The following is a 21999-nucleotide window of genomic DNA, read 5'->3' as shown; positions in this document are numbered from 1 at the left end:
CTTGGAGGAACTTGAATATTGCTGGAAAAATAGATTTTGTCAAAAACTTTAATCCTCATCAAGCAACATTTGCTACCCTCTTCCTTATGACACATTCATAGAAACCTACACCTGGTTTTGTATTTGATTTTTTATTAAGAAAAACTAACTACTGTTGACTGTTGTAGAAAGCCATCTGGTTCACTAATGTTCTTGTGGACAGAAAATCTGATATCCCTCTCTCATCTGGCTTACATATGGCTCCACAGCAATGTGGTTGACTCTTAATTGCCCTCTGGCTTAGGCAGCAAAACGCATTTTCCAATGAACTAATAAAAAAAAACACTGACCAATGCAGAAATACAAGAGTAGTTAGATATTATTTATAGTAATTAATGCACAATAACATTTTCACATCAGAAGACTTTCAAGCCATTGCAAACTTTTCAAAATTGAAATCTACATGGAAATTATCACATGCACCCTTAAAAAAAGAACCCAAAAAACAAAAATCAAGCAACACCACAAAAGGTTAACAGTAAAATCTCTAGTCTAGAAAACAAATGCTTTAAAAAAAAAGGTTGAATGCCTCTCCATGAGCTACAAATTCCATTCTTCTATAATTGTTTCCTTAAGTTGCTGCACGCAGACAGAGTCGGGTACTTAAATTGATTGAACATAATTGCAATTTGCAATGATTTCTTCCAACAGTTCAGAATTCTTGTCTTCAATTTTCATGGCTTGAAATGGTTCTTTTCAAACCTTTGCAAGAGGCAGAACAACTTCAGAAGGCTCTTAACATATATGGGACCTTTTGCATTATTAGAGGTATAAAAGCCAGGTTAAATCTTTATGTCTCATTGGTTCTATGCCCTAGGTGGAGGATTGTGCTCCATTCTGGGTACTGTACATCAAGAGGTATGCCAAAAGCTTTGAAGAGACTTACTAGAATGGAACCAGAAACGGTGAAATCTTGTAGAAGCTTTCGTTTATCTCCCGGATATTACAGGTGGCATTCCAAAAAAAAAATCAAAAAGGTTCCAATAGACTAAGCAAGTAAAATATGTTTCCAGTTCTAGGAAAAAAACCCAAGGGATGCAGATGTTTCGTAGTTTGCAAAATAACTAGGAGGTGAGGAGAATTTTCAAGTACATGCTGCATAACAGGAATGCACTGCCTAAAATGATGGTGGAAGTAGATTAATTTACAATCTACAAGACGAAAAACTGGATAGATACTTAAAAAGACGTAATATTTACAAAGGTAAGATAGTTAATTTGACAGCTCTATGTCAAAGAGCTAGAACAGACATGACACACCAAATAGCCTCTGTTGTACTATTCAACAAACTTAAATGTTTCAAACTCCCTGTGCTTCAAGGATTATCAAAAGCTGCTTCATGTGTACACACCAATTAAGATATTTTCACAGCCAGGGAGTTTAAGTGGCTGAAGAATTTCCAATTTGCCAATTGCAAATGGCAGACAAACTGTTTAATAATGTGCCCACAGCAGAAGAAATGATGAGAGAAACAAAGGACTCAGAATTTAAACCATATGTGAGTTCAGTTAATTTCATTGCCTTACTAAATCAGAAGAAAGTGTCAAGGAGCCAAAAAAGCTCAGTGACTCAATAGAGCAGTGGACCTCAAAATTGCAATGAACTTTGGATACAAACTCCACAATTTAAATTTTTAATATTTTTTTTAAATGCATTTAGGCATGATGTTCTCTATCAATGCAGTATAAGATTTTATTACATTCATTGTGGGCTTTGCTGACAAGGTCAGCATATACCGCCCGTCCCTAATTGTCCTTGCAAAGATGTTGGTGAGTTGCCTGCTTGGACTGCTACAGTCCATTTGGTGTAGGTACACCCACAATGCTGCTATGGAGGTATCTGTGAACTGTATTCTCTCACATTAGTGGTAACAGGTTTGGAAGGTGCTGTCTAACAATCCTTGGTGAATTTCGGCACTGCATCTTTGCATCTCGCGGATACTACTGTTTGTTTTGGGGGGGGGGGGGTCGGAACAACATGGGAATTGAATGTGATGACAATCAAGTAGGCTGCTTTGTTATGAAGGGTTTCAACCTTCTGGAGTACTATTGGGAGGTGTACACACATCTTGACAAGTGGGGGTATTCCATAACAGTCTTGACTTATCCTTTTTAGATGATGGGCAGTCTTTAGGGAGTCAGGTGGAGACAGTTATGCACTGCAGAATTCCTACCTTCTGACCTATTTCTCTGTGAAGACAGGGACAAAGTATTGATAACTGTCAGCCATGTTCTTACTCCTTGTTATAAATTCTCTTGTCTGCCATGAGCCCATGTTTGTTTTTGCTAATATTTTATTTTATCCCATACATCTAAAATCTCCTACAGTTCCTTTTCATAATTCTTGTTAATTTATGTTCATATTTTGTTTTCCATTTGTTTCAGTTACTTTGGTCTCCTTTGTTGAGCTATAAGTTGCCCTGAATCTTAAAGTTTACAATGATTTATTAACTTCATAAACCTTCTTTCATCTAAATCTTTAACTTCCCTGTTAGCCACAGTTGATTTATTATTCTAGTGATTATTCTCAAAACTAATGTAGGCTTATCATAAACCATGTTTCAATCCTTAACTACTTATCTACCAGCTTGCCTTTTCGTGTAGCCCCCTTATCTTCAAGAGCTACCTTGCCCCTTATACCACTGGAGTTTCTTTTTTTAGATTGAAGACAGTAATATTGATTGAAGTAGATTTTAAAAGTGAATATAAAATATCATACTGGGCACTCTTTAACAAAGACTAATTAACCCTTTATCATTGCACAATGACAGCCTAAAACAATCCACTACCTAATTGCTTCAGATTTTATTTCCTTATCACTTGCCTTAACAGAAAACTAACTTTATGTAATTCATTCTCCAGAACACCCAAATCCATCTTAACCATGAGTTCTGCAAGTGCTCTTCATTTAAATAGTAAATTGCTTTTCAATTATTCTTGCAAGAATGGAATTGTTCACATTTATTTCATGATACCCCATTTGCCAAATTTTTGCTACTCACTGAAACTACCCATATCTTTAGGCAGACTCTGTTTCTTCTAGACAACACTCTTTCACACTAATCTTGTTGTCATTCACAAATTCAGCAGCATCATCCAAATCATTCATCAATTGTAAAGAGATGAGAACCCAGCACTGATCCCTGTTGCATTCCATTAGTTACAACTTGCCAACTTTAAAAAACCCTCTAACAAGCTAAACAATCCTTTATCCATATGAATATGTTGCTCTTTACCCAAATGTGCTATTATTTTGTACAGCAACCTTTGATGTGGCTCCCTGTCAAAGGCCTTTTGGAAATCCAAGTACACCATAAGCACTGGTTCCCCTCTGTCCACCATGAATATTAATTTAGTCAAAAAAACACATTAAGCACAATTTCACTTTCACAAGGCCATGCTGGGCCAATGACAACTTTTTCTTAAAAAGGAATCCTGCTATGCCGACCTTACCACGAGATTCTTCTACTTTCCACGTGATAAACTGGTCTATAGTTTCTTTTTTGCCTAGCTTTCTTAAGCAAGTGCTTTTTTGCAAACTAATAGGACCTTTCTAGAATTTAAGAATTTTTGGAAGATTATAACTAAATAATCTTTTCTAAGTTACCATTTCTTAAAGAGCCTCAGATCAAGCCCTGAGTACATGGCAACCTCTACGTCCAAGAACTAGAATCAAGCTGGGCCTCAATGAATAGATTATTTACAGTGTGGAAACAGGCCCTTCGGCCCGACAAGTCCACACCGACCCACCGAAGCGCAACCAACCCAGACCCATTCCCCTACATTTACCCCTTCACCTAACACTATGGGCAATTTAGCATGGCCAATTCACACAACCTGCATGTTTTTGGATTGTGGGAGGAAACCAGAGCACCCGGAGGAAACCCACGCAGACACGGAGAGAATGTGCAAACTCCACACAGAGAGTCACCTGAGGTGGGAATTGAACCCAGGTCTCTGGCACTGTGAGGCAGCAGTGCTAACCACTGTGCCACCGTGCCGTCCAATAGTTTACTTAGCACCCCTTCCCTGCAAGACTGACTTTTCCAAATAAAAAAATCCCTCCCAATTAGGTTTCAATTATATTTGGGAAGTTTTCCCAAGCCTTCTGCTATGAATGCAAATTTAAAACACTGATTCAAAAGTTTCCAAAATTTCCTTGTTTTTCTTTAAAATACTTCCCAGATACTCCTGGCACTTGCTCACAAATTGACAATAACTTAACTTGCTCTTCTCTTTTTAAATATTTGTAGAAACGCTTCTTATCAATTTTTCAATCATGAGCCAACTTTTTTCTTATTCTCAGCTTTCTGCATCACTATCTTTTCACTCATCCTTTGTTGGTTCACAAAGTCAGTCCAATCCTCTGACATGACACTTAGTTTTCCAGATTTTTTTCAATTTATTACTAACCTTCACTTCCTTTTGTCGTCATGACTCATCCATCTCAGAGGTCTTCTTTCTCACTGGGATAAATCATTACTTAGACTTATTAAAATATCTCCTTAAAAATCTGCCCCTGTAACTGCAGATCTGTTGTACAACTAGTTCAATGTAGCCTACTTTGATCACAACAGCGAGATCGTCCCAAGACATTATTGATTAGTTCTGTCTCATTGCCAGGTCGAGGATAGCCTCCTCCCCAAACAGTTCTGGAACATACTGCTCGAAGAAACTGTCCCAATGCACGCTACAAACTCACTTACCTGGTGACCTTTACCAATCCGATTTAAATGGAGAGAGAAGTCACTCAATTATTGCATTGTGTTTCTTCCTGTATGATCAGTTCTCTGTAGCTACTGCTAGGGGCATATAACTGCTCCCACAAAAGATCTTGTACCTTTACTATCTATCTGTCACCAAAATGGATATAAAATCTTAGGTTTTCAAGCTGGCCATCTCTCAGTACTGAACTAACGTCATTTTGAACTGAGCTAACCAGCTTATCATTTTAGTTTAAATTCCCTTCAACATTCCAGGTCCATAAGTTATAGGAGTAGAATAAGGCCATTTGGCCCATCAAGTCTGCTCTGCCATTCAATTATTGTTGAGATGTTTCTCAGCCCCTTTCTCCAGTCTTCTCCTTGGCTCCTTTTACTAATCAAGAGCCTATTCTATTCGCTGTCTTAAAGAGACTGACTTGGCTCCACACCCTTCTGTGGCAATGAATCTCTCTGGTTCACCACAGTCCCAGTCTTGGTCATCCTCCAGATAACTTCCTGAATCAACCTGTTTAGAGATTATATTACACACATGTAGAGGAGGTGGGAGTTTAACCCAGCCTCTTAGCTCTGAAGTATGGACAATACTGCTGCAACACAAGTGCCTTTAATCGGTCATCTTCCAATCAAGTGAAACATACTTATCTCTACCTGTGCTAACAATTCATCTCTTTTCACTAACAAAGGCACGTGCTTTCAGACAGTGTTTGAAATGCTTTTTCAAGCTATTTTTGTAACTTCTGACCTTAGCTGTTGCTGTCAGAACTCTTAGATTTTTATGTTCTGTCCCTATCACATTCTAATAATTACCTACAGTGCTACTTTGCTCTTACTTTGTTGTTGCCCTTTCACTTGATCCCTCCCACTATTTAGTTTAAAATCGACTCGACTACCCTAGTTACACAATTCGCCAGAACACTTGTCTCAGCGGATACAACAGTACACCTCATTTCCCCAATGCTGATGCCAGTGCCCCAAAAATGAAACCCATTTCTCCCATACCTATCTTTAAGCAACACATTCACCATCTCTTAACCCGTTTGGTTTGTTTGCTCCTGTCTAAGATAATCATCTCTGGGTTAACTTTGAGGTTCTGATTTTTAAAATATAGTTCCCAGCACTCTTATTTCCTCAGCAAAGCTTTTTTAATATTAGCTGTTCGTACCTACGTGGACCACAACCACTGGTTCTACCTCTCCCGCTGCAAGATCTATTCCTGTCCAGAATGGAGGTCATAAAAGCAGATATTAAGCTTACAACAGTTGTTTGCACTCTTGTTCTTGGGTGAAGATAATCACACATAGTCCCTGACTACAGCGCCCCCAAATAGCACTACATTTCTATTCACTCCCTTGGCTTCCTGTACCACAAAGTTATGGTTAGTTTGCTCATTCATTCTGCATTTTTTCATCCATACAGGAACTAGGAAGCTGTTGGGATAATTGCAAAGGCCAAGACTCCTCCTCCTGCAGAGTCTCCATATCAGTCTTGACATCGATTAAATCATTCGACCAGCAAAACAAATTCTCACTCTGTTCCGAGCGATGACCACTCAGTTATACTGAGAAATGTTGAAAGTGGTTGTCGAGTCTTACTGTAATTTAACCTTCTCAGCTTTAAGGTGCACCAGAGTTTTATTTCATCCAAAATCATGTTTCAACTTTGGACAAATTAATATTTGAAAAGAACATTTTACATTTGACATGCCCCAGCCAAATATATCAGTATGCTGCATTTCAACATCATCAAATGTTGGCGAATGTTAACCAGATAAGACTAACGTTATGTCTACATTCTGGCTCTTCGAGTGGATTTTTTTTCCCCCAAATACACAAGTTAAGCCAGTGAAGCTTTGTTTTCGTAACCAGTAAAATTCAAAGCACCACTTCATTCATACTTAGGTAGCCCTTGGTAAGATGCAAACACCTAAACTAACAAATAACAGATGTTACATTCTAGGTATAGTTTATACTTCCTTAGGCCAAATTTTCTTCCCCTCATTTCCTAATGTCTGCATTTCACAGGGATTGTTCCTTCTAGACCACAGTCCATTCCACTACCCCCAACACCACAATATCTGCCCCTTCATCTTTTCCCTGCTCACCATCCAAGGGCCTAAATAGTCTTTCAAGGTGAAGCAGCATTTCACCTGTACCTCCTCCAAACTTGTATTTGCTGCACCTAATTGCCCTACTTTACATTGGAGAAACAAACGCAAACTGGGTGAATGCTTTGCAGGATACCTCTGGTCTGTATGCAAGCAGGACCCTGACCTCCTCGTAGCTGGCTATGTTAACACAGCATCCTGCTCGAATGTCTACATGTCTGTCCTTGGCATGCTGCACTGTTCCAGTGAATATCAGCCCAAACAGGGCACTTTACAGTACTCTGGACGTCATATGGAGTTCAACACCTTTAAAATGCGAACATTTCTTCCCTTTAGCTTGTCATGTTTGACTGATTTATTGTGCTGAAGTACAGTGAGACATTTTGTTTACAAGCAGTACAGGCAGATCACAATAAGCAAGGATGTACAGAACAAAAGATTTAGACAGAGGCATACATGAGAGATCAATGTCAGCAAGATCAGCATTATTTAAGGCTAGAGAATCCATTCAATAGTCTAATAACAACTGGGGAGCTGTCCCTGAACCTACTGGCGTGTGTGTTGAGACTGCTGTACAATCTGTTCGGTCAGGCAGAAGGTAAGAGAACATTACCAGCGCATGAAGAGTCTTTGATGATGTTGGCAGCCTTTCTGCAGCATTGAACCATGTAAGTGGAATCCATGGTTGGAAGGTTGGCTCCTGTGATGACCTGGGCTGTGCACACTTCTATGGTTTCCTATGATTGTGGACAGAGCAGTTGACATACCTGGCTGGTATGTCAACTGCTCTGTCCACAATCATAGGAAACCATAGAAGTGTCCTTATGGACATGCCAGAATTTACTGAGCCGCCTGAGGAAGAGGCATTATTGTGTCTTCTTGATCAGTGCATCTATATGGGAAGGCTTCCTCTCACTCCAGTCCACCTAATATCAAGCCTGCCTGGAGACATACCTTGTTCAGTCATGCTCACACTCTGATCACTTAAGCTGAACTTTCAGCATCTTTTCTCTCCCCACGCCCCCCCACCACGACCACCAAACTATAGCATAAATGCTGTTCCACACTCCAGCTCTGAGAAAGCATCATCTACAGTCGAAACGTTAGCTTGCTGTCTTGTACGGATACTCTCTGACCCACTATGATCTCTAGCATTTGTCGTATTCAGCACAGATTCTAGCACCTACAGTAATTTGTTCCGGAAAATCTGTTTATTTAAGCTTCAAGCAAAGAATGATAGAATGCAAATTCATTGTACCATAGGCAATGAGAACCTGTTTAGTATGCAAGTTGAATGCCACATTTTGTGACCAGATCATGATATACTGTGTCTAAGGACAGAGTCCCAGCAAGCTAGTACCATCTATCTAGGACTGAGTCTGCGATATTAAACTATGTTAAAATTTATAGAACAGAATTAAACTTAACATTCTCTTCATTCCTACTTACAAATGCTTTCATAACTGCTCTTTCATGATAGACAATTTTGAAATGTATCTTTGCTTAGGAACTGTTGCCCAAGTTATTTTGCATTCTTGCATCAGTAAACCTTCATCATAAAGGGCTTGCAAGAATTTTCCAGATCAAGTCAATCACTGGATGGATAAAAGCAAGACTGTTAAAAATCTAATCATTTTAAAATAGAAACTTGATCCCTTAACTAAGATCATTATTTAGAATGCCAGTGACCCTAGTTATGAGATAAATTATTAACCTAATTTTCTTTAAAACAGGCAGTGCTATGACAAAAATGCTCTACTGCTCCTTAATAAAACATACGAACCTTAATTTAATTGACGGTTTGCTGTCTTCCATTCTTCAACATTTTTTGAAGGGGAAGATCAACCGTCAGTCATAGAGACGTACAGCACGAAAATAGACCCTTGGGTCCAACTCATCCATGCTGACCAGATAACCTAAGTTAATATAGTCCCATTTACCAGCACTTGGCCCATATCCCTCTAAACCCTTTGTGTTCATATACTCATCCAGATGCCTTTTAAATATTGTAACTGTTCCTACCTCCACCACTTCCTCTGGCAGCTCATCCCATACACTCACAACCCTCTGCATGAGCAGGTTGCTCCTTAGGTCCCTTTTAAATTTTTCCCCTCTCACCCTAAATCTATGCCTTCTAGTTCTGGACTCCCCCACCCGAGGGAAAATACCTTGCCTACTTACCTTATCCATGTCCCTCATGATTTTATAAACTTCTATAAGGTCACCCTCCAATGCTCCAGGGAAAATAGCCCCAGCTTATTCGGGCTCTCCCAATAACTCTAACCCTTCAACATGGGAACATCCTTGTAAATCTTTTCCAAATCCTTTCAAATTTCACAACATAATTCTGATAAGAGACCAGAATTGCACGCAGTATTTCAAAAGTGGCCTAAACAAAGTTCTGTACAGCCACATGACTTCCCAACTCCTATATTCAGTGCTCTGACCAATAAAGAAAAGCATACCAAAAGCTGCCTTCACTATATTATCTACCTGTGACTCTACTTTGAAGAACTATGAAACTGCACTCCAAGGTCTCTTTGTTCAGCAACACTCCCCAGGACCATACCATTATGCGTATAAGTCCTGTCCTGATTTTCCTTTCCAAAATGCAGCACCTCAAATTTATTTAAATTAAACTCCACCTGCCACTCTTTGGCCCACTGGCCCTTCTGACCAAGATTCTAGTGTACACTGAGGTAAAGTTCTTCGCTGTCCACATAACCTCCAAACTTATTAACCATATTTCCTATGTTCACAGTTGTGGCACTTACCATCAGGACTAAAGAAATACATTTGAAAAAGGATGAGGCCTGACAAACTGAGTACAGGGAGTTCGGATCTAAATTTAAAAATAGGGCATCAAGAATTGTGATTCAGGATTATTACCAGTGCTATGTGCTAACAAGCAATGAAATCACAAGATATCCTCAGATTGCTGGGACAATGGATCAGTTCAGAAGAAGATGACACCAGTACGAACACATATTTGGTCAGAGTCCTATCCAGATGCATCGATGGCGGCAGGGGTGGGGGTACCTGGTAGTGCCATCATGGAGAATTTAAATTTGAATGGTGAAGGTAAGGAGCCTGATCGGAAGGGATACAAAAAAGAAGTGAGGTATATTCACAGTAAGGTAGATGAATTAACAACACAATTAGACATGGTTATGATATAGTTGCAGTTAGGGATGGCTGCAGGGTGACCAGAGATGGAGATTGAACTTTTGGGGTATGAAAACTTGAGGAGGTCAGAGAAATAGGCAAATGTGATGTAAATTGTTAGCAAATGAGCCCAATGCAATTGTGAAGAAGGATATATATATATATATATACTTAGAACATCATGGCGAGGAAATCTGTGCAAGTGGAGATAAGAAACACTAAGGACAGAAAACATCATTGAGAGTTGTCCATAGACCCCAAAAGGTGGCAGAGATATAATAAGGAAAGACATTAAACTGCAAATCCATGCAATAGCATGCAACTATAACCGTGGCAGACTTCACATACAAATTGGACAAACCAAACTAGCAATACTGCGGAGGAGGATTTCCTGGAATCTATACAATATTTTTTGGACCAGTATGTTGAGGAATCAATTAGAGATCATGAGATCCTAGATTGGCTAGTGTGCAATGAGAAAGGATTAATTAATAATCTTGCTGGGCAGGGTTCATTGGGGAAGAATGACCACAAATGGATAGAATTGTTCATTAAAATGAAGGAGGAAGAAACTGAATCAAGGACCGTGAATCTGAATAAAAAGAACGGCAGTGGAAGGTGTAATTTGGCAACAATGGATTGGAAAACCTTACAAAAAAGGGAAGAGTTAGCAGTGATTAATATCTAATAACAGCTAATATTTAAGGAATATATGCATGAATTGCAACAATTATTCATTCTGATCTGGTGCAAAAATAAATCAGGTAAAGTGGCTCAACCATGGGTTATAAAATAAATTAGATCTAATACCCCTGTCCTCCCCCTAGAGTGGGGACATATCAAATTGCCAGATAAAGCAGCAAGCCCGAGGACTGGGACAGTTTAGAACTCAGCAAAAAATGCCAAGATTAATCAGGTGAGAGAAAATAGAACGACAGCAAACTTGCAGCAAGACTGAACTGTGAAAGGTTCTAAAACTGTGAAAAACAATAGATTAGCAAAAACAAATCTAAGTCTCTTACAGACAGCAACCACAAATTATAATGGGGAGCAAAGAAATGATAGAAGTAGTGAACACACCTTTTGGTTCTTTCTTCAAATTAGGCCAAAATTTCTTAAATATTAGGAAACGAAGGATCTCATAGGGGAAAGAAATTAAGAAAATCAGTATGCGGTTAAAAAAGGATGACAGATATAATTAGGGGGAAGTTAAAGGCTGACAAATTTGAAGGGTTTGATATATGAACTAAAGGAAATGGATCTGGAAATATTGGACGTATTGGTGGTCATGTTCCAAAATTCTATATGCTCTGGAGCAGTTCGTACAGACTTGAGAATAGCAAATGTAACCCTACTATTTTAAAAAATAAACAAGTGAAAAGTAGAATAACAGAACAGCTTAAAGTAGGAGTGGGGAATATGCTGCACACTATTGTAAAAGGTATGATAACAGAATGTTTAAAGCATTCATGGGATGATACAAAGTCAGCAAGAGTTTAAGAAAGGAAAGCCATGCTTAACCAGTCTACTGGAGATTTTTTTTGAGGATATAAGTAGAAGAATATATTAAGATAGAATCAGTAGATGTGATGCATTTGGATTTCAAGAAAGTTTTTGATACACAGAAGAGATTAGTGACCAAAAATTAAAGCACATGGGATTGTGGGTAATATACTGGCATAGATTGAAAATTGGTTGACAGACCAGAAATAAAAAGTGAGAAGAAAGGTCTCTTTTTTTCTTGTATTTGATAGGTAGTGGGCTAGTGAAATACAACCAGGGCTTGACACACAGCCATTCACGAAATTTAAAATATTTGGATGAGGGAACCAAGATTCCCAAGTTGCTGGCAACATAAAACTATCCCAAAACTCCCAACACTAGGTTGGATTGAGAGTTGTCAGGAAAATGCAAGGATGTTTCAGGATGACCTAAGCAAGTTGACCATGGGGATAAGCACATGAAAGATGCAGTGCAATGTGGATAATTGTGAAGGTATATAATTTGGTGTGAAAGGCAGAGTATTACTTAAATGGCAATATATTGGGAAATCTGGATATACAAAAGGGATCTGGCTGTTCTTATACACTACTCAATTAAAGTATACAGGCAGGTGCCGCAAGCAATCAGAAAAGCAAAACGGCCTCTGGCCTTTGCTGCAAGAGGAAGGAGTTCAGAATTAGTGATGTCTTACTACAATTATACTGGGCTTTTGTGAGACTGCACCTAGGCCTGTGTGGGGTTTTGGTCTCTCTTCATTAAAGGGGGATATAGTTGCCATCGAGGAAGTACAGCAAAGGTTCACTGGATTGATATTGAGGATGACAGGACTGTCTTATAAGAAAAGATTGGCACGAATGACCTGCATTCACCAGAACTTTAGAAAGATGAGAGGGAAATATAAAACTCCAACAGACTAAATTTAGGGAGGATGTTTTCCCTGGTTGGCGAGTCCAGAACCAGGGTCATAGTCTCAAGATACAGGGTAGGCTATTTAAGTTTGGGAAAGGAGGAAAAGGTTAGGGACTATTTCTTCACCGAGGGTGTGCTAACACAGAAGGCTTGAAGGGTTGAGTCAGCAAGTACATCAAGAAAGATGAATCTTTCAGATACTAAAGACAAAGAGAGATACATAGAAGACAGAAATATGGCATTGAGATAGAGGTCAAACTATGTATATTGAGTGGTGGAACAGGCTCAATTATGGACTTCATAACAAAGTAACTTAGAATAAAAGTGGGAAATTATGTGGAATCTCATACCTAAAGCTTTAGTTAATCATAACTAGAGCATGAATGGTTAGAGTGACCATACTTAGCCAGGAAGTATAGGAGCTACTTTAAAAATTAAAGGAGAAAATTTACTAGATTGATTTTGAGGAAGGATTACAACTGCAAAATTAAAAAAAACAGGGACTGCTCTCTTTGAAAGGGATGTGATGAGAGAGAGGATTCTTTTTAGAAAAAAAAAGTAGAAAATTGTTGTAGGCTTAGCCAAAGGTACACAAAGAAATGCTGTTCCGATTAGCTTATGGCTTAAAGACCAGGGAACATACAGTTATGTTTCCAGGAAAGTGGGGTGAAAGGGCTGTGAAGAACTTTCCTCATCACACATGCGGTGGTATTAGTCTAGAATTCATTACCAGAGCAGTGAAGTGGAGACAATTCGTGATTTCAAAAGGAAATCTTATGAACTCAAAATAATTCAATGCAATTAAAAAGGGACAGAGTAGCAGAATGGGGCTGGCTGGTTGTTCAACATAATGTCATCAGAGGTTAAATTAGACAAATTGCCTCCCCTGCTGACTTCCTAAGCTATTGGACTGGATTGCTCTCCAGAGATTTGGTACAGACTTGAAGGGAAGGAAGGACCATTAAGAAGCTGATTGGTCATCTGAGCTGTGACCACCTTATATGTCATATGAAGTCTGCATTCTTGGAGACACTGTTTCTAACTATGAAGTTTTAAAATGTGTAATGGTTATAACATGATTCTGGCCTCATTAGCTTAAATGGTTTTATTATGAGATTTTCTTAACATGTCTGCATGAGAACAGAACTACCACGCTATAGCAGAATTGACTGCACTTGCATCACCACCAAAGGACAAATTTATAGTGAAACTTTAAGAAAATATATTCTTAACACTCCTCGGTCTATATGCAAAGCAGAAAAGACTTCATAGTCCAGGCTTTCAAACTAGTGAGAAACAATAAAGCCACTGCCAAAAAGACATTAGGAAGAATGGATGCAAGTTAAATACATATTATTAGTTATTACAAGGGAGAGACTGTGCCTAGGTGGGATGCTCAGTGCAGATTTAATGGGCCAAATGGCCTCTCCACACGATTCTAACCATTTAGCATGTGTGAGTCTTGTTCATTACTGGAATTGACCAGACAAAAATCACTTCACCAACTAAGAACAGCCATGCACCACTACCCACAGTATCGAGCAAAAGATATTAATCTGTCAAACAAAACACAAGCAATTACAGAAGCCCATCTTCAATTGCTTTGAGAAGTATTTGCTCTGTTTCCAAATAAGGCTCATGAAAAAGGTGTCTATGCAGTGAAATAAGAACTGAATTCAAAGCAGCATGCATACAACAGCCATTGCTATGATCACTTATTCTCCAGATCACAGACATTTCAAACCATAAACGTACAGCAGGTAAAGCTTGAAACTATGACTATTATTTGAAGCAGCTTGCACACCAAGTCAGCTAATTACTCAATAGGATCCAATCAACTAAACAGACATCACTAGAATTCAGTACAAATCTTGGCTCAGTGATGGAATTCTCATCTCTAATCAGCAGGTATGGATTCAATTCCCACTCCAAAGACTTAGGCAAATACTCGACATTAACACAACAATGAATGGAGGCCAATCATGAATTAGGCCATGCGGTACAATCTGATCATGATTGACTTAATGCCTTAACTCTACTTTCCCACATGCTCCACTATCTGTTGATACCCTACAACACAATATTAAAATAGATGTATGATATTCATGCAATGCCTTTAACAAAATTCCAAGGTACTTCATAGGAGAAATATAAAATGAAGAATAGAGACCGAATCACATAACAATACTACCAAAAACTTTGCTGAAGAGAAGTTTTAAGGCGTCGTCAAAGAAGAAAACAAGCAAGACAGAGGCGGACAGGTGTGTTTCAGAGCTTAAGGTGGAGACAATGGAAAGCATGATCATGAATTACAGAGTGTATAAAATCAGGGATGCTTAAGGCAATCAAGATAGAGAAGATCTGATGGTTCAGAGGCTTGTAGGGTGTAAGAGATTACAAAGATAGGAATTGCATGGAGAGATTTGAAAGACAGGATGATAATTTTAAAATTTAGTCATGTCAGCCAGGGAGCCAATGAAAGTTGGTGTAAAGCTATAAGCAACAGGATTTGGATGAATGCTACAAGGGACAGAAAGTGAATTTCTGTCAGAAGTGTAATGAGACTTCTGCAATTTTAAAGATGCATAAAACGCTGATTTGCACTCCCATCTCAGTTGTTTACAATTGACCCTCTACCCCGAGTTCACGGCCCTGTATTACAGGGAGTTAAAAACAACCTCAGAGTCTAGCTCTTCTGAATCAGAACAATGAGCAATTCTGTACTCAAACAAATCTTTCAAATCAGACATTAAATCAAGTTTCAACTCAGCTAGAATTGGAACCATCACATAGCACTATTCAGAGTGAGGAAGTTCACTGGATGAACCAACTAACATTTGTTCCTCAATCAACATCACCATTATCTACCAATTTACCTCATTGGATAGATACATGAACAGAAAAGGTTGGGAGGGATAAGGGTCAGGAGCAGGCAGGTGGGACTAATTTAGTTTGGGATAACGTTCAGCATGTACTGGTTGAACTGAACAGTCCATTTCCGTGCTGTACGACTATGACTTTATTTACTGTTTGCAGGATCGTCAGTGACTACTAGCTAATTCAATTGCTACAAAGTGCTTTGAAATGTCATGAGGGCCTGAAAAGCACTATTTGAGTGCAAATGGTTAAAGAACTTCCCCATTATTTAGATTAGCGTTTCAACAGTCCACTCTTTGAAATATTAAAGCAACTTAAAATTCACAAATGCTATTGCTTCACACGCTTGCCTAGGAGTATGCAGAGTTAAATTGGATCAGAAAAAAATAAAGTCGAGAGTGTGGTGCTGGAAAAGCACAGGTCAGACAGCATCCTAGGAGCAGGAGAATCGATCTTTCGGGCATAAGCCCTCTCGACTCTGATCTCTGACATGTGCAGTCCTCACTTTCTACTAAGAAAAAATGAAGACATTCATTTGATTGTTATTTCAGCAGCATCGTCTGAGTTATACTTCTCTCCGAACATACGTGCTCACGATCACAGCATCCAAGAGCACCTTGAAGAATTTTAGATATTGATTCCTTGCTAAAACGCATTTCTAGATATTCACCCAAATGTAGCCTTTTACTCATTTGTACCCTTCAAAGGGTTTATCTGAAATGGGCACCCGGTTCAGAGTCCAGTCCACCTCTTACCGTGCTAACTTTTAAAGATCCAGAGTCTGAGGGAAATCAGCCTGTTGAGCTTTCTTACAAATGTTCCCTTCGAATTTCAATAACCAATATGGATCATCGCTTCCACCGTGCGGAGAGTGTTTCTCCGGCAATTTCTACTTGGAACTAAAGCGATATCCAGCTTTAATACGATTGCCTCAAGCTTAAATCGGTGAATTTGACAGCATTTTCGACAAGAGCATTCAGCTTCAGTGAAACAAAACAGTGGATTGAGTGTTTCAGAAGGGCACAAACTCTTGGCCAAACTAAGAGGGGGGAGTTGGAAGAGTTTACCGCTGTTGTTTGCATTAGTTTTGTAACATCTTTCCTTCCCACCTCACCAGTGCCCAGAGGTGTCAGCAAATGCTCATTTCACCAAACAATCCTACACGTTCGCGTCGGTGGACTGGGAAAAAGAGATCATCGACGAATTACAACCAACATCCCCTTAACTGCCAATCTCCAGCTCACGGCTTCTGGTGAGAAGGGATCCTGTTCTGGCAAAGAACCCCCTCCTCCTCCTCGCCCTCTCTTACACACACCCCCCTCAACACTCTAATCACCAACCTCCGGGCGAGAAACTGGTGGCCGCTCCGTCTACTCACCACATAAGTGGATCCGTTATCGGCGCTCAGCACCTCAGTCTCCGGGATGGAAAAATGCATCGTATCCGCAGAGCGGCGCCCAGACCGAAGTTCCCCCCTACCCGACCTGGAAACTTCCAGCAAGCAACGGCACCCGCCACAAACAGCTCAGTCAGCAACCGACGCCCGCCATCTTGTCCGCGCGAGCCACCAAACTGGCGGGGGGGGGGAGGGGGAGGAGCCCTGTCTGCGGCGCACCGAGTTCCCAAACTCCGGCACGTAGCATCAGCACAACGACAACGTCACCCCTCCCCCTTTTTTACACAGTGGTCCGGCCCAACTCAGTGCGATTTCGCCAAGGTCTGGGTGCTATCAATTCTGAGGTGGGGAAGGACGGTCACAAATTCCTCCAGCACTCACCGTAAAATGAAACGATCGTGTCGAAGTTACGAACTGTCAGTAGCTTGGCCGCCCGTCATGTGTTTCGGTACGGGTTTATTCATGATTTCGGTTTGAGGACGGGTTGATGCTGACCTTCCTCACCCTCCCTCCCACCGCACACACAATGGCGGCTCCAGTTGGCCGAAGGTATGATTGGGTGAGTGTCCGGCTTTGGCGTCAGGCGGTGATGGCCACAGTGCAGGGCCGAGCCGGGCCTCCTGGCACAGGCAGTGGAACTGCGCGCTGCCGGGTGACAACTGCTGCTGCTGTTGCAGCTTTCAACACCAAAAGCGCACAAACCTGCAGATGCTGGAATCTGAACTGAAAAACAACAAGTGCTGGAGATCACAGCGACTCAGGAGAGAAATCAAGCTGACTTTTCCAGTAATGAAGTTCAGCTCTGACAAAGAGTCATCCTTCTCTCTCCATGGATGCTGCCTGACCCGCTGTGATCTGATTCTCCTACAGTGTGAAAACAGGGCCTTCGGCCCAACATGTCCACACCAACCCTCCGAAGAGTAACCCACCCAGACCCATTTCCCTCTGACTAATGCACCTAACACTAAGGGCAATTCACCTAACCTGCACATCTTTGGACTGTGCGAGGAAACCGGAGCACCCGGCAGAAACCCACGCAGACACGGGGAGGACGTGCAAACTCCACACAGACACTCGTCCGAGGCTGGAATTGAAACTCTCTAGCATTTTTTTGGGTTTTTAGTGAGCCTTTGAATATCTGCAGGGCTGAGATAAAAGTTTTGAATTTTGAGGCTGTCAAAGTTTTTAGGGGATGTGGAGGTGGGGCATCCAGTTGAGGCCAAGTTCAGATGCTTCTTGATCTTGTATTGAATGGCAGAGCAGGAGCTTGGTGAGAGAATGAATCCTGCTCTTATTTTTTCCGTACACTCACAGACGGACTTTGCTTCCGGATGTACACAGAAACCTCCCCTGTTAGAAAATCTCCCTTTACTACACAAAGATGCTTCTCACCTCCTGAAATGGCAATATCATTGGACTACTAATCAAAAAAAAACTCAGGCTAATGTTCTGGGACACACGTTCAAGTCCGTCCATGGCGGATACTGGTATTTGTATTCAATAAAATTAATCACAGAATGGCAACCATAAAACCGCTGGATTAATGGTGCTGGAAGAGCACAGCAGTTCAGGCAGCATCCGAGGAGCAGTAAAATTGACGTTTTGAGCTGAAACGTCGGTTTTACTGCTCCTCGGATGCTGCCTGAACTGCTGTGCTCTTCCAGCACCACTAATCCAGAATCTGGTTTCCAGCATCTGCAGTCTTTGTTTTTACCATAAAACCGCTGTCAATTATAACAACACATCTGGTTCACTAATGACCTTTCATGAAGAAAATCTGCTTTGTTGACTGATCAGGCTGACATGTGATTCCAGTCCCACAGCAATGTGGTTCATTCTTAACTACCCTCTCATTGACTAACTGGCCATCCTCCACATTCTATGAAGGATTGTAAACAAAGGTACTCCTCCACCACACACACAATTGTTACAATGCATAAAGAGTCAAAAAGCACTGGAAAAGCACAGCAGGTCAGGCAGCATCTAAGGAGCAGGATAAATGGCATTTTGGGCATAAGCCCTTCATCAAGAATGCTCCTTGGATGCTGCCTGACCTGCTGTGCTGTGCTGCACTGCACGTTTTGACTCTGATCTCCAGCATCTGCAGTCCTCACTTTTTCCTACAATGCATAAAGAGGCTGTCATGTCTACACCAACTCTGAATGTTTTGACTTGGTGACAAAGTCCTGTCTGTTTCCCATAACCCTGCACATCATTTCTATTTAACTGATCACCTAGTGCCCTCTTGGATGCCTTGCTTCGATGTGCCTCCACCACGCTTTGAGGCAATTCATTTCACACCCTGATCAGTGAAAGATATTTCCATCACTGTGTATTTGCCAGTTTTGCAAAACACTTAAAAATTGTGTCCTTTGATTTTGATCCTTTTACGAGTTTCTTCCTTTCTACTGTGTCCACACCCCTCATAATTTTGAAGCTTTTGTTCAATTTCCCATCATTCTTCTCTCCAATGTTTTCAAACAATCCTCCTCATCTCTGGAACCATTCTCATAAATTTCTTAAGTGTTCTCTGCAACACGTTCACATCCTTCCTAACATAGGGTGCACAGAATTTCATACAATACTCAAGCTAAGGTCTAACCAGTTACTGGTGATGGAAAAAATACACGGTGATGGAAAAATCTTTATATAGGTTCTCTACTCTTATACACAATTAATTAAGCCTAGATTTCTTTATGCTTAATTAACAACTTACTCTACATTCCTGATGAAGGGCTGTTGCCTGAAACATCGATTTTACTGCTCCTCGGATGCTGCCTGAACTGCTGTGCTCTTCCAGCACCGCTAATCCAGAATCTGGTTTCCAGCATCTGCAGTCATTGTTTTTACCTAACTTATTCTACCTACCTACCTCCTTTAATGACTTATTCACATTTACATTCATGCCTTACTGCTCTTGCACACCATTTAGAATGGTACCTTTACTTTATATTTTCTCTCCATATTCTTTGCACCAAAGTATATCACTTCACAATTTCACATAAAAATGTGTCTGCCACCTGTTCATCTAGGCCACCTATCTGTCTTTTTTGAAATTCTATATTGTCCTCACAATAGACAAGCACACCGTGTAGGGTTGGGGCTGAAGTACTGACTGTATTTAAATCTGTCTATCATGAGGCACAGTGGACGTGATGTTCACAGAAGCCAAGTCCAAAAGAAAGGGCAGAGAGCAGCAGAAGCATTCATATATGGCCTTCAATGACTTCACAGTAGCCTTTGATTCCATCAAACCACAGATACTATATAGCATCCTCATAGAATCATAGAATCCTTGCAGTATAGCAGCCCATCAAGTCTGAACTTACCCTTCAAAGAGCATCCCACCTAGATCCCAGGCCCCTAACATATCCCCATATTCTTGCAATCCCACATTTACCGTGGCTAATCCACCTAGCCAGCTAGCTCTATAAACTAAGGACAACTTAGCATGGCCAATCCACCTAACCTGCACAATTTTGGTCTGTGGGAGGAAACCAGGGCATGCAACAGAAACCCATGCAGACTCACACAGATAGTCACCAGGGCTGGACTCGAACTTGGGTCCCTAGCATTGTGATTGATTGATTGATTGTTGTTAGGCATGGGCATTAATAGTTATGGAATTGAGATATTTGGAAGTGGTTGTAATACAAAACAAAATAAATACAAATTGATCCTCATGAAAGTTTGGTCATTTAAAGTAATTTGTCATCATTCTCCCACATGACATGATCCTGACCTTCACAAACAGAACCATCGCAGAGCTAATATGTGTGCAAACTGGAATCAAGGAAGGCTATCATTCACAAGAAATGCTCTTCTCCATCTTCCTTGCTGAAACAATCACCCCATATCCATGAATCATCGTAGAAGACCATAAGATATAGGAGCAGAATTGCATCAATTCAAGCTTATGCTTGAAACATTGACTCTCCAGCTCCTCAGAGGCTGCCTGACTGTCTGTGCTTTACCAGTGCCATACTTTTTGACTCCTGTCATGAAATGCTGTCCTCTGATTATCAACATCTGTGGTTAGCCACTGGATCGATCAATTCTCATACCTTGGAAGCAGCTTTTCAGTGAGGGCAAATATCAACAATAAAATTCAAACTCCAGTGTGCCAACACAACCTTTGGCCATCTGGAATAATAGAAAATCATCCTTGCTTTTGACAGACCGCCTAAGAAAAAGGGTATTTCATAATAATGAATCATAGAAAGCCACATAGCCAGTTTTGTTCATGACAAAATAAGAGAAAATATCGTAAGCAGTGTTTTGCACTATCCCTGGCATGTATGCCTTTTCTGAGATAAGTAGACCAACACTGTACACAATACTCTAATTGTGGTCTCACCAAGTCTCTACACAATTGCTATAAAATTTCTGTACTCCAGTACCTTCAAAATGAAGACCACAATGCAATTTGCCTTTCTTATTGATTATTGCTTCATGCTAGCTTTTGGTGACTTGTAAATAAGGATGCCCAGGCTCCTTTAGATACCCAACACTTACCAGCCTCTCACTACATGTGAAATGTTGTCTTTATGATTTTTTATTAAAATGAATAACTTCACACACATTCATATTCCATTTGCCATGTGCTTGCTGTACACTTAGGGTATCCAAGTAGATTTCGACCCTACATGCACCTATCTTACAACATTCACATTTAGTTTTATCATCAACTGGTTTGGAAATATTTCAACTTTCCCGATATCCAATCAGTCATATAGATTAAATATGAAAGCAAAGTACTGTAGATTTTCAGAATTGGAAAACGAATAAGTGCTGGAAATACTGGTGCTAGCACCACTCGTGGAGAGAAAGAGACTACATTTAGGTGGTGGTAGTGGGAAAATTATTGGAAAAGATTCTCAGGGACAAGATGTGTATGAATTTAGAAACAAATGGAACTATTAGCTATACAGGAGGGGAGGCTGTGCCTCACTAACTTGCTCAAGCTTTTTGTGGAGATGACAAAGATGATTGATGAGGGAAAAGCGGTTGATGCTGTCTGCATGGACTTCAGTAAAGCCTTTGGCAAGGTCCCTCATGGCAGACTGCTCCATAAGACCATAAGACATAGGGGTGGAAGTAAGGCCATTCGGCCCATCAAGGTGAAGTCACATGGTATCAGAGGTGAGCTGGCAAGATGGGCTCAGAATGGCTCTGTCATAAGAGACAAAGGAGAGCATTGGAAGGATACCTTTTGGAATGGAGGGTTGTGACTAGTGGTGTTGGATAGGGATCAATGCTGGGACCTTTGCTGTTTATGGCCTA

The 21999-nt window shown here is 40.5% G+C and overlaps 1 protein-coding gene across 3 annotated transcripts in view; it reads right to left on the bottom strand.

The window, feature by feature from the left end:
• Positions 1-16899, bottom strand: part of snx17 (sorting nexin 17) — an 81851-nt gene extending 64952 nt beyond the window's left edge. For 2 of the 3 annotated variants that reach the window (XM_087981782.1, XM_087981785.1), the window contains exon 1: positions 16699-16895. In XM_087981782.1, the coding sequence (XP_087837908.1) occupies positions 16699-16758 (60 nt within the window). In that variant the 5' untranslated portion in view covers positions 16759-16895. Of the gene's footprint in view, positions 1-16698 lie in introns of all 3 variants that reach the window. The other variant, XM_087981783.1, reaches the window with a different exon arrangement.
• Between the last annotated feature and the right edge of the window lie 5100 nt (positions 16900-21999).

Source organism: Chiloscyllium plagiosum, unplaced genomic scaffold, assembly GCF_037043375.1.
Source record: "Chiloscyllium plagiosum isolate Xiang-an unplaced genomic scaffold, Cpla_swu_hap1 HiC_scaffold_3, whole genome shotgun sequence".
Lineage (NCBI taxonomy): Eukaryota > Metazoa > Chordata > Chondrichthyes > Orectolobiformes > Hemiscylliidae > Chiloscyllium > Chiloscyllium plagiosum.
Note: the sequence above shows the minus strand (reverse complement) of the source record. Positions and strands in the feature narration are given on the sequence as shown.